This window comes from Pongo pygmaeus, chromosome 9 (genome assembly GCF_028885625.2).
Source record: "Pongo pygmaeus isolate AG05252 chromosome 9, NHGRI_mPonPyg2-v2.0_pri, whole genome shotgun sequence".
Taxonomy (NCBI): domain Eukaryota; kingdom Metazoa; phylum Chordata; class Mammalia; order Primates; family Hominidae; genus Pongo; species Pongo pygmaeus.
In genome coordinates, this window is record NC_072382.2 from 115,930,281 (window position 1) to 115,942,485 (window position 12,205).

The 12,205-nt window shown below is 45.9% G+C and overlaps 1 protein-coding gene across 1 annotated transcript in view; it reads left to right on the forward strand.

Moving 5' to 3' along the window:
• Positions 1-12,205, forward strand: part of ZBTB16 (zinc finger and BTB domain containing 16) — a 195,701-nt gene that overhangs the window by 120,796 nt on the left and 62,700 nt on the right. Inside the window, exon 4 of the mRNA XM_054441490.2 lies at positions 6,189-6,275. Coding sequence (XP_054297465.1) covers positions 6,189-6,275 — 87 coding nt within the window. The remainder of the gene's footprint in view (positions 1-6,188; positions 6,276-12,205) is intronic.

Genomic DNA, 12,205 nt, shown 5'->3' on the forward strand with positions numbered 1-12,205 from the left:
AGTTCTGCACCCAGGAACCTGCCTGGGTCTTTCTTTAACAAGCATTTAGTGGGCACAGACTGTATGCCAGGCATGGTGCAGGGCATTGGGGATATGGTAAAGCCCAAGACAGGTGGGAACCTGCTCTCACAGAGCTTACAGTCCACTGGGAAGATGGAAGAGAGCCCCAAATACAGGACAGTTGAATGGGGCTCCAGGGGCTTGTCCAGAGAAGATTTCAGAGCCAGGTTGGTGAATAGCTGCTGATACTGACATATTGGTTCGATGGCAGATTTTTCTGCTCCCCTCAACAAAACAATCACTCATCTTTAAATTAGAGGAACAAGGTGGGGTGTGCGTGTGTGTGTTCATGTATGTGCACGTGTGGTACAGTATGTCTTTATGAATGTGAGACTCACTTTACACAAGATAAATGGCCCCCAAATAACTGTACATCTAATTCCAGTAAAATCAGTCATACTTTAATTGCATGAAGGGAGCTCTTTCTTTAAAGGAAAAGTGACTGGAGAAGATGGTAGCTGCAACTTACTGGTTCTGTGTATCTACCCACCAGCTGTGGGGTGGAGCACTTTCCCCACCTTGTCGCAACTCTCCAAGGGACTTCCCCTTACTGCTTCCATTTTACAGCTGAGGCGACAGGCTCCCTGAGACTGGCAGCTTGCTGAGGGTCACAGCTGGTGACTAGCTTGCCTGGGATTTGACCTCTGATCTGTCTGACCCAAATGTTGAACTCTTAACCACACTGCACTGCCTCCTGAGGTATAAATGGCACCAAGGACCTCTGCTATTCACAGAGTGTTTTGTGATTGACAAGGAGTTTTGTATTCATTCATGTCTATTATCCTGTTTGCTCCTCACAGCAGCCTCAGGGAGGCAGACAGATAGGCTTATGCCCGTTTTACAGATCGGGAAATCAGTTCATCAAGGTGTGATGACTAGTGTGATGCCCACAGCTGTGAGTGGCCAAGTTAAGCATGGGATCTCGTGCCTGCACCTCTAGATCCTGCTATTGTCCTCGGTTTGCTTGGATCTGTGATTGCTGTGGATAGCAAGGGTCTAGCGCCGTTTATCTTCTGCTATTCTCCCTCTGCTATTTAATTTCTTTCCCGCAATCTATCCCTTAACTTCCCCCATCCCCGCATCTCCCACCTCCATGTCACTCCATCCCATGCTGCTGGCCTCCTTGCTCCTCTTCCCTTGCCTGGCGTGGATGTTCTCATGTGGTAGCCTTGCTCTATGCAGATGTCAGCGCATCAGCGAGATCCTCCCTGACTACCCTGTGTAAAAGAACAGCCCCTGGCACTCTCTGTTTATCTTTACTCAATGCTTTGTTGTTCTTGTTGTTGTTGTTTTGAGACAGGGTTTCACTCCTGTTTCCCAGGCTGGAGTGCAATGGTGTGATCTCAGCTCACTGCAACCTGTGCCTTCCAGGCTCAAGCTATTCTCCTGCCTCAGCTTCCTGAGTAGCTGGTATTTAAAATCAGCCACTGTACCTGGCCAATTTTTGTATTTTTAGTAGAGATGGGGTTTCACCATGTTGGCCAGCCTGGTCTTGAACTCCTGAGCTCAAGTGATCGACCCATCCCGGCCTCCCAAAGTGCTGGGATTACAGGTGTGAGCCATTGTAATCACTTATCACTTATCACCACCTGGCCTGTTTTATATTTACTTGCTCTTTAAAAATCTGCCCTCCCCTCTTGAACATAAGCTCCCTGAGGGCAGGGATTTCATCTCTTTTGTTTATTTCCTGTCATCCACTTCTCGGCATATAGTTACTGGACGTTCAAAAACCAGCCCCCATGTGTAGGAAGGATATGGCAAGTCATGGCCATCCCAGAGCTGTGTCCCTGGAGTTCTCCCTACCCCAGGTTGAGCCCCAGGAAATTTTGTGGGCGTAAATGCTGCTGCTAGGTCCATGCGCACCCGCTGTGTTCAGCTGGCGTGACCTTCTTCCCTCCCCCTTCACCCCCTCCCATTGATGCTTTATAAATGTATTAGTGGCTGCATGATGTCACCGTAATGCATTTTGGGAATAGCCATGTGGTTTATACACACTTGAGTTGCTTTGAATGCAAACCTGACATCATACTGAAGGCAGCAGTGAACAACATATGCACAGTAAACAGGCAGAGACTGTCTTATTGATTAACAGATGAGGCCTCTATTATCGATCAAAGCTTGGCGAGGAAATTTATCACTTTTAATTTCAGGGCTGCCAAATATTTCTGCCTCTGAGCCAGCCATTATAGAGACAATTTAAAGGCACAAACCTCCTCGGGAGAGAGGATTTTGTCTGTCTCGCTGTGCTCCACTCATGTGTCCATGGAACTGCCTGTGTTTGCTCTCACCCTGGAGAGTTGGGGGGAAGTCAGAGCCTGTCCGGGTGGGCGTGGGAGTACTGGGGCTTCGTGAGTGGGGGCTAGCAATGGGAGCTGACGTTTGTGTTATCCACGTGTAAGGAGGGACCTGGCCCAGAGTCACTGAGGACAGGGGCTTTCACATGCTTAGCTCAGTGTCGTGACTTCAGCGAGGTGGGGGTGGAGTGGCGGGACTTTGAAGGCAAGCAGATGTGGTCAGGCTTGGGCCGAGGCAGCCGCCTTTACTAGATCATGTGTGCTTATCTGTCTTCATCTTCCTCTGCACTTGTCTGATGGTACACATCCGGCCCTTTATTTCCTACCTGGCCTCCTTCCTTTCTCTCTGCTTCTCAGTCATTAAAGCGAGAAGCTCCCTAGCCCACAGTGATGGCTGTTTTCTAAGAACCCTCTGCACCACATCCCTTGGAAGCCTGTGGCATGGTGGGCTTCTCGCCGATTGGGGTGCCCTCCCCTTCCCAGCTGGTGCTTCCCTCCTCAGGCCTTTGCTTCCCCTTTCTCCTTTAGGGAGCTGTGAGAGCGGATAAAAGCCAAGAAAGAAATACAATTAAAATCATATTCCTTACAGATCCACAGAAAATCATTGATGGCTAATGATTTGGGACTGGGGGCAGTTTCTAATTGTGAGAGAGCTGTGACTTCATCCAGCCCCAGCTTTCCCATCCAGGCCCACTCTGCTCTTGGAGGTGCTTTCTGCATTTCCAGTGTAAATGGATGAAAGGTAGTCTTGGCTGCTACCCCTGTGAACACACGTTGTGACTGCTTTGCTGTCACTGGGGGCTAGAAGTTTTCTTGGCTCTTTCTTCAAACCTCTTTAAGCCGTGTACCAGGTACTTGGCCTGAGGACGCCCTGTGGCTTCAAGGGACACCCAGAGGTCACCATGGGATTCTCCCTGCCTCCAGGTGAAATTCAACCCCAGCCACCTAAGGCAAATGACAATATTTATTTTTAAAGCTCTTCAGGAAAAGCAAGTTCATATCTTCCCTGGGGTACTTTATCACCCACTTATCCGGCCAGTCGACTCACATTTATTGAGCACCTACTAGACTATATCCTGCTCATCAGTAGGAAGATAGGTGTCAGTGAGATAGAGGAAGTCGATACCCCCAGAGGACCCCACATTCTAGACCTCCTCTAGGGTCCTCATATTCTTCACTGCAAGAAGCATTCATTGGTATTGAAGTCTGTGCTGGTACAGCTTGTATTTGGAGTTACGTTCCTTCAGTATGTGCTGATTCTCCAAGGCAGAGGTTTTCAAATTTCTAGAAAAGTAGTGGAGTCATTTTTCCAACCCCAAAGCCCTGATGTGTAAAATAGGTAAATTGAATTTTCATTCAGAGATGGGAGCTCAGACCCCACCCATGGAGTCTTATCCACGAAACATCTTTGCAGATGGAACCCTAGGAGGCCGAAGGGTATGGGGATTACTCTGAAATCAGGCTCTGAAATCAGGCTGCCTGTGTTTGAATTCACCTTTGCTATGTTAACCACTGTGTGGCATTGGGCAAAGTGCTTAACCTCTCTGAGCTTGAATTTACTCATCTGCTACATGGAGGTAATGATAGCATGTACTATAAATGGTGGTTGTTGGGACAAACCATACATATTAAGCATTTAGCATCATGCTTGGCATATAGTCAAGCCTCAAGAAATCTGAGGTGATTTGAAAACAGCACTGTGGGCTACAAATTTGTATAAAAAGTAGTTCTGGCTCGTACGAGGCTCCAGTACAAAACTAAAACACAGACATATTTAAAGAAGAGCTAAGATGACCAGACAGAGTGGCTCACACCTGGAATCCCCCAGCACTTTGGGAGACCAAGGTGGGAGGATTGCTTGAGCCCAGGAGCTCAAGAGCAACTTGGGAAACACAGTGAGACCTCATCTCTTTAAAATAAATAAATAAAATAAAATAAACAAAAAAACAGAATTAGGCATGGTGGCATGCACCTGTAGTCCCAGCTACTCAGGAGGCTGAGGTGGGAGGATCACTTGAACCTAGGAGGTTGAGGCTGCCATAAGCTATGATTGCACCACTGCAGTCCAGCCTTGGTGACAGACAGAGACCCTATCTCAAAAACAATGACAACAACAACAAAGTGCTAAGACGTGTTGAAAGGAACAGGGTGCAGTGGTAGATTGGAAAGGACAGAAGAGTAAGGGACTGGAGTGCTTGATGTCCACAAACTCTGGCCTAAGTGGGATTTGAACAGATGGAGGAATGGGACTGAGCATTGCTCAAGCACAGAGACGCTGGGAAGGTCAAGCGGTGCCCAGAGAGGGCTGGTGAGGACAGCTTACCTATGGAAGTGGGTGGCTAACCGGAACAGGTTATGGAAGGCCTTGAAGCCAAGTAGAGGAATTTAGAGTCAGTACACATTGGGAGGCATTGTATCTTCTTGAGTAAGAAAGCTTGAGGAATCAAGTGGCTGTAGAGGAACCTGCATCTGTTGAGTAGATTGCGGGTGGCTGGTGGTGTGGAAACCACCTTGCGTCTTACAGTGTTCTGAGTGTGACGCAGCAAGGGCCTGAATGGGGTGGTGATTGCAGAGGAATCACTGCACCCAGTGCAGTGGAAGAGTGCATCTACCAGACATCTTGAAGGAAAAATGCCAAGGCTTGTAACAGCTGACCCCTGGATCAGATAATATAGTAGAACCATGAAGACTATTAGCCAATGATAAAAAGTTCTGTTTCATCTTGACATGGTGGCATTATCACTGTAAGCCTTCTAAATAACAGTTCTGAGAAAGTTTATTAAATTGAGTTGCACTGAATTAATTTTATTTATTCCACAAATATGTATAGTAATAGGTTTCCACTGTGTGTCAGGCAGATGCAGCTGTGCACAGGATGACACGGTCCCTTCTCCAGGGAGCTTACAGTGTGGTGAGAGAGAAAGACAGGGCCATAGGCATTTAGAATGGAGCACAGCAAGGGCCGAGAGCTGGAACATACCAGGTGCTATGGGAGCATAAAGGAGCATTGCCTCATCTACACTCGGGGGCCCGGGTATTGAAGTTGATGCGTGAAGGATGAACAGGAGCTCCAACTGCACCATAGCAGCCAGAGAAGCGTGGGGAGAATGTCAGAGGCAGAGGACATGCAGAAGAATGTGCATGGGCCTAGCAATGAGGAAGAACACGGTTCCTCCAGGCAGCCCGCGTGGTTCAGTGTAGCTGGAGAAAAGAGAGCAAGAGTGAGGTGTGAGAGACAAAGCAGGAAAGAGGAGCACCCCCAGAAGTGCTTTGTGAGACACAGTAAGGAGTTTGGACCTTGTGCTCCAGGCACTGGGGAGCCATTCGGGGGTTTTAAATGGTCAGATGCAGGTGACAGTTGGGGGACAGATGATGAGTTTAGTTTTGGACACACTGAGTCAGAGGTCCCCATGGACATCCAGGTTGAGGTATGTCAGCAATTCTTACCTTCCCATAAAGTGCAGTTTAGGCAACAGGGCACATTTCCCTGTGTTGGTATCATTTTTCTCCTGTCCTCCCATCACCTGGAGCTAGGTCTTCAGATCCTCCTTCTTCTTGAGGTATCTAACTTGGAACCCATTTCTGTTTATCTTGATTGTTCTGATTTTGTTTCTCCTTCTCTCTAGAAGAGCCCTAGACAAGGGCATTCAGAATTCAGTTGGGTGAGTGCTCACCTCTTGGAGGAGGGTCTGAGCCATGGATGATCCCTCACTCAGGATTTTTGCAGGTGTCCAGCCCCCTCCCCTAGTGTCTACCTGCACAGTTGTGGCCCAGGACCTCCCCGCTCACCAGTGGACTATTGCTGTAGTGGTAACTGCCTCTCCTTTCTTTCAGCGGGTGCCAAAGCCTTTGTCTGTGATCAGTGCGGTGCACAGTTTTCGAAGGAGGATGCCCTGGAGACACACAGGCAGACCCATACTGGTGAGTTGACTTGGATTCTTATTCTCCAGGTTTTCCACAGTGTTGGTTGCACATGGACATGAACTGTCTGGGTGGCAACCTCTTTTTAGCAAATGTGACATCCAGTAATTTCCTGGGGGAGCTGTGAGTAGGATGGGCTTCTGCCACATTCAGCTACTCTTGTCTGTGTGGCTGGCCCAGCAGAAGTTTACAAGTATGACATGGCCCCATGAGAATGGCTGTCCTAGATTAGGCCAAGATCTGTCTCTAACCGGCCACCGAGATCTCATTTTCTTGGAGGTATCTAGTATGCTCTTGTTGAGGCCTTAGTCTGTGATGTCATCAAAACATCTTCTTCCCTTGGTCAGGAAATCTCTCACACCCATCTGATGAAACTGAAACCCTCGTGTGGCCACAGTTGGCTGGTCCTCCCTCTGCGAGAGCTGAGACATTGTCTAAAATCAGCGTGTACGCAGGATGCATTTGAACAATATTAACTCACAATGATAGAGCTTTATTTGATTTCAAAGGGATTGATTTCACCGCACCAAAGTCATCTGATTATTGTGATCAGAGTCGTTGTCATCACATCATCACAGCAGCTCACACTTAACACTCACAGTGAGGCAGGCACTGTTGTCAGTGCTTTATGTCAGGGGTCCCCAACCCTGGGATCACGGACTGGTGTCTGTGGTGGTCTGTTAGGAACCAGGCTGCGTGGCAAGAGGCAAGCGGTGGGCGAGCAAGTGAAACTTCATCTGTATTTACAGCTCTTCCTCATTGCTCGCTTTACCACCTGAGCTCCTCCTCGTGTCAGAGCAGCAGCAGCAGCATTAGATTCTCATAGGAGCACAGACCCTATTGTGAACTGTGCATGCAAGGGGTTTAGGTTGCACGCTTCTTATGAGAATCTAATGCCTGATGATCTGTCACTGTCTCTCGTCACTCCCAGATGGGACCATCTAGTTGCAGGAAAACAAGCTCAGGGCTCCCACTAATTCTACATTATGGTGAGTTGTATAATTAGTTCATTATATATTATAATATAATAATAGAAATAAAGTACACGATAAATGTACTTTAATGTACAATAAATGTACAATAAATGTAAATGTAATGTGCTTAAATCATCCCAGGACCACCCCCGTGTACCCTGCTGTATGTGAAAAGGTTTTCTTCCATAAAACTGGTCCCTGGTGCCAAAAAGGTTGGGGACCACTGCTTTACGTGATCCCATCTGGCCAATCTCTCAGTGACCCTGTAAGGTAAGGTAGGAAGCTACTCTTATGTCATAGATGAGGAAACTGAGGCTGAAAGGAGGGAAAGTGACTTGCTGGAGTTGGTAGTGGGGACAGGCGTGGTAGAGCCATATAGTTCAGAGCTGAGACTGCATGGGTTTAATCCTGACTCTGCCACTTCCTATTTGTGGGGCCATGGATAAATTATTTAAACTCTCTTAATTTAGATTTCTCATCTATTAGAAAAGTGGAGTAATATTAGTGTCTACCTCATAGCATTAGGGTTGTTGTGGGGATGAAATAAGGTATTTTATTTGAAGTATTTCATGGAGTGTTTGGCTCATAGTAAGCACTCAATAAATAGTAGTAGGTATATTTAATGTAATAGATATTTATTGAGTTTCTACAATGTGCCTGGCACTGTTTAGGCATTTAAGATGTAGTAGTGCACGAGACAGACGACATTGCTGCCTCTCATGGAACTGAGCTTCTAGCTGGGAGACAGAATCAGCAAATAAATGTACGATATCATGTCTGCTTATACATATTAAGTGCTACTAGAAAAGGATAAGGAGTACAGAATAATAGAGAGAAAAGAAATATTGTGGATATTTAGGGAGAAATGTTGTGGATAGAATGGTTAGGGAAGGCCTCTGCAAGAAGGTGGTATCTGGGCAGAGTCTTAAAAAGTGAAGGAGTGAGCCACTCAAAAATTTCTGGGAAGAATGTCTAAGCAAAGGGAGTGAGCACTTGCAGAAGCCCTGAGGCTGGATCAAGCCTGACAAGTTTAAGGACCCGCACGCAGAGCAGTGGTGGCCAGAGAGCTGGGAGTGACATGTAGAGAGTGGTGAGGGATGAGGACAGGATCTGTCAAGTCTCTCAGCCCTGGTAAAAGATTTGGGTTTTATTCTGCATGTGCTAAGAGTCCTTTGGAGGGTGACAAAATATTTGCAAATCATATATTTGATGAGGAACTTATAGCTAGAAATAGAAAGAGGTCTTATAATTCAAAAAACATAAACAAATAATCAAATTAAATAATGGGCAAAAGTTCTGAACAGACATGTCTCCAAAGATAGACAAATAGCCAATGAGCACATGAAGAAGATGCTCAACTGCATTCACCGTCAGGGAGATGCAAATCAAAACCACAGTGAGATACTGCTTCACACCCACTACAATGTGGCTACAATAAAAAATACAGATAGTTACAAGTGTTATCAAAGACGTGGAAAAACCAGAACTTTCATACTATGCTGGTGGGAGTGTAAAATGGTGCAGTCACTTTGGAAAACATTCTGGTGATTCCTCAAGAGGTTAGTTGAGGCAGGCAGATCACGAGGTCAGGAGATCGAGACCATCCTGGCCAACATGGTGAAACCCCGTCTCTACTAAAAAAATACAAAAATTAGCTGGGCATGGTGGCATGTGCTTGTAATCCCAGCTACTTGGGATGCTGAGGCAGGAGAATCACTTGAACCAGGGAGTCGGAAGTTGCAGTGAGCTGAGATTGCACCACTGCACTCCAGCCTGGCGTCAGAGTGAGACTCCATCTCAAAAAAAAAAAAAGTTAAACACAGAATTGTCATACGATGCAGCAGTTCTTCTCTTAGGTATACAGCCAAGAGAACTGAGAAGATATGTTCACACAAGAACCTGTACATGAATGTTTATAGCAGCATTATTCATAATAGCCAAAAAATGGAAACAACCCAATGTCTATCAACTGATGAATGGATAAACAAAGTGTGGTATATTCATACCATGGTATACTATTTGACCCTAAAAAGGAATGATGTACTGATATATACTACAACACAGATGAACTTGAACATGCTCCATGAAAGAAGCCAGATGCAAAATAATTCTGTTCATGTGAAATATCTAGAACAGGCAAATCTATAGAGACAGAAAGTAAATTAGTAGGTGCCAGGGGCTGGGGAAATTGTGAGGAAATTGAGAGTGACTGCCGATGGAGCTGGAGTTTCTTCATGGAGTGATGAAAATGTTCTAAAATTGATCGTGGTGATGACTGCACAGCTTTGAATACTGAGGCTGCTCGACTTACAATGGGACTGTGTCCTGATAAACCCAGCATAAGTTGAAAAGATAATAAATTGAAAATGCATTTAATACAACTAACCTACTGAACTTGTAGCTTAGCCTAGCCTACCTTAAATGTGCTCAGAACACTTACATTAGCCAGCAGTCGGGCAAAATCATCTAATATAAAAGTATTGAAGAGCTCATGAAATTTATTATATCCTGTACATTACTTCAAAACTGTGATGGTTTCCCACAATTATAAAGTTGAAAAATCCTAAGTCGGGGACCATTCTATGTATTAGTTGAACTGTTCACTTTAAAAGACATGGATTTTATATTGTATGGTATGTGTATTAGGTCTCTGAAAAGCGGCATGGGTGTGTACATGTATATAAATGAGCTCTGCCAGTATCAGGAAGAGTCACTGGCATCACTCATGCCACCTCTCTCTCATATATACACACACACACACACACACACACATATATATACACACATATGTATACATACACACACAAACAGAGTGATGTGCCGTGTATTAAGCCGTTCTTGCATTGCTGTAAAGAAATGCATGAGACTGGGTAATTTACAAAGAGGTTTAATTGGCTCACAGTTCTGCAGGCTTTCCAGGAAGCATGATGCTGGCATCTGCTCAGGCTCTGGGGAGGCCTCAGGAAGCTTACAATCATGGTGGAAGGCAAAGGGGGTGCAGGCATGTCACATGGCCAGAGCAGGAGCTAGAGAGAGAGAGTTGGGTGAGGGGGAAGCAGCTGCACACTTTTAAATGACCAGTTATCTAAGAGAACTCACTCATTGTCATGAGAATAGCACCAAGAGGATGGTGCCAAACCATTCAGGAGAAACCCACCCCCATGATCCAATCAGCTCCCACCAGGCCCCACCTCCAGCATTGGGGATTACAGTTCAACATGAGATTTGGGCAGGACAAACATCCAAACTATATTATACCATATAATGACATTTTGGTCAACAATGGATTGCATATATGACAGTGGCTCATAAGATTATAATACCATATTTTTACTGTACCTTTTCTACATTTAGATGTGTTTAGATATGTAAATACTTACCACTGTGTTATAATTGCCTGCAGTGTTTAGTACAGTAGCATGCTGTAAAGGTTTGTACCCTAGGAACAATTGGCTGTCCCATATAGCCTAGGTGTGTAGAAGGCCGTACCATCTAGGCTTATGTAAGTGTGCTCTAGGATGTAGCCTAGAAGCTACCCACTAGGAAGTGGAGAGCAGGAACTTGACCCAACTCACGTGCTCTTTCCACGACTCCCCAGCTGCCTGCACATTGACTGAGTGTTGTCCATGGGCTAAAAGGCCCAGGATCATTTAGCTCACTGCCTCGTCATGGGCAGGGCTCTTTTGGCTCCCTGTGCCCTATTTAAGACAAAATTGTCTAATGAAACATTTCTCAGAACATATCCTTATCACTAAGTGACATTTGACTGTACACACACATGCATGCACACACATACACACACACATACGTAGCTTTACTGAGATATAATACATATACACACACAGATGTGCATTTATAGAGAAGGGGGAAAAGTAGTCCTTTGGAGGGTTTTGACTGGGAGAATGACATGACTTGATTTATGTGTTTAAAAGATTATTCTGGCTCTTGTGTTGAGGATTGACCATAGAGAGTGTTGTCATGTAACAAACAACTCCAATAGTAGCTTAAAACAATAAAGTGTTATTGTCTCCGACAGTTCTTTGGGTAACCGGGCTCAGCTGGGTGGTTTTCACTTGGGGTCTCATGTGGTTTCCATCAGGTAATGGCTGGAGCTGGTGTCATCTGAAGACTAGACTGGGCTGGATGTCCAAGATGGCTCCTTCACTCAGTTATCTGAGTCTCGGTGTTCCTTTGCATGGCTTCTCTCTTCAGCAGAGTAACCTGGACTTGTTGTGTGACAGCTCAGGTTTCTAGGAGTCAGGACACAGGAACTGCCAGCCCTCTTAAAAGCTAGGCTGGAAGTACACAGCATTACTTCTACCATATTTCATCAATCAGATAGTCATAGGTCAGCCCCAGATTGAAGGCGGTGGAAGGCTGGACTCTCCTTCTCAGTAGGGAAGTGACAGAAACCTATAGGGAAGGAGGAATTGATGGCAGCCATCTTTGGAAACAAGCTACCACAGGGGACTGAAGTGGAAGAAGGAAGAACACCAGCCAGCTGCTGTTAAGATTATTGTCGTCAATATTTCAGCGTTCTTGTCCTTGCCTTTTCTGAGTGGAAAATATGCCTCCTGACTGGCATCTCGAGCTTTGGTCTGGAGGGGCCTTGCCCTGTCATGATGGGAGGGAAGCTTTACGGGTGAGCTGTCATTCCAGTCAGCATCTCCCTAGCTCAGTTATAGAGAAAGTGACCTGGCTAGGTTATTTTGCCCAGGGTTCCAGAGGTGGTTGTCATGAAAGCAAGGGGGAGAACTGGGTCTCCCAGGGTCCCAGCCATTTTCTTATTGCTAGACCACATGTAACTGAGAATCCCACTCTGAGAGTATTCTAATCTGGGGGAATGAGCTGTGAGCCAGCTTTGCCAAGCAGCTTAATTCTGTCCATCCAGATTAAATTTGCAGCAGCAGGGAGCAAGCTGCCCTCTCAGCCAGGGGCAGGGGAGCGAGCTGAGTC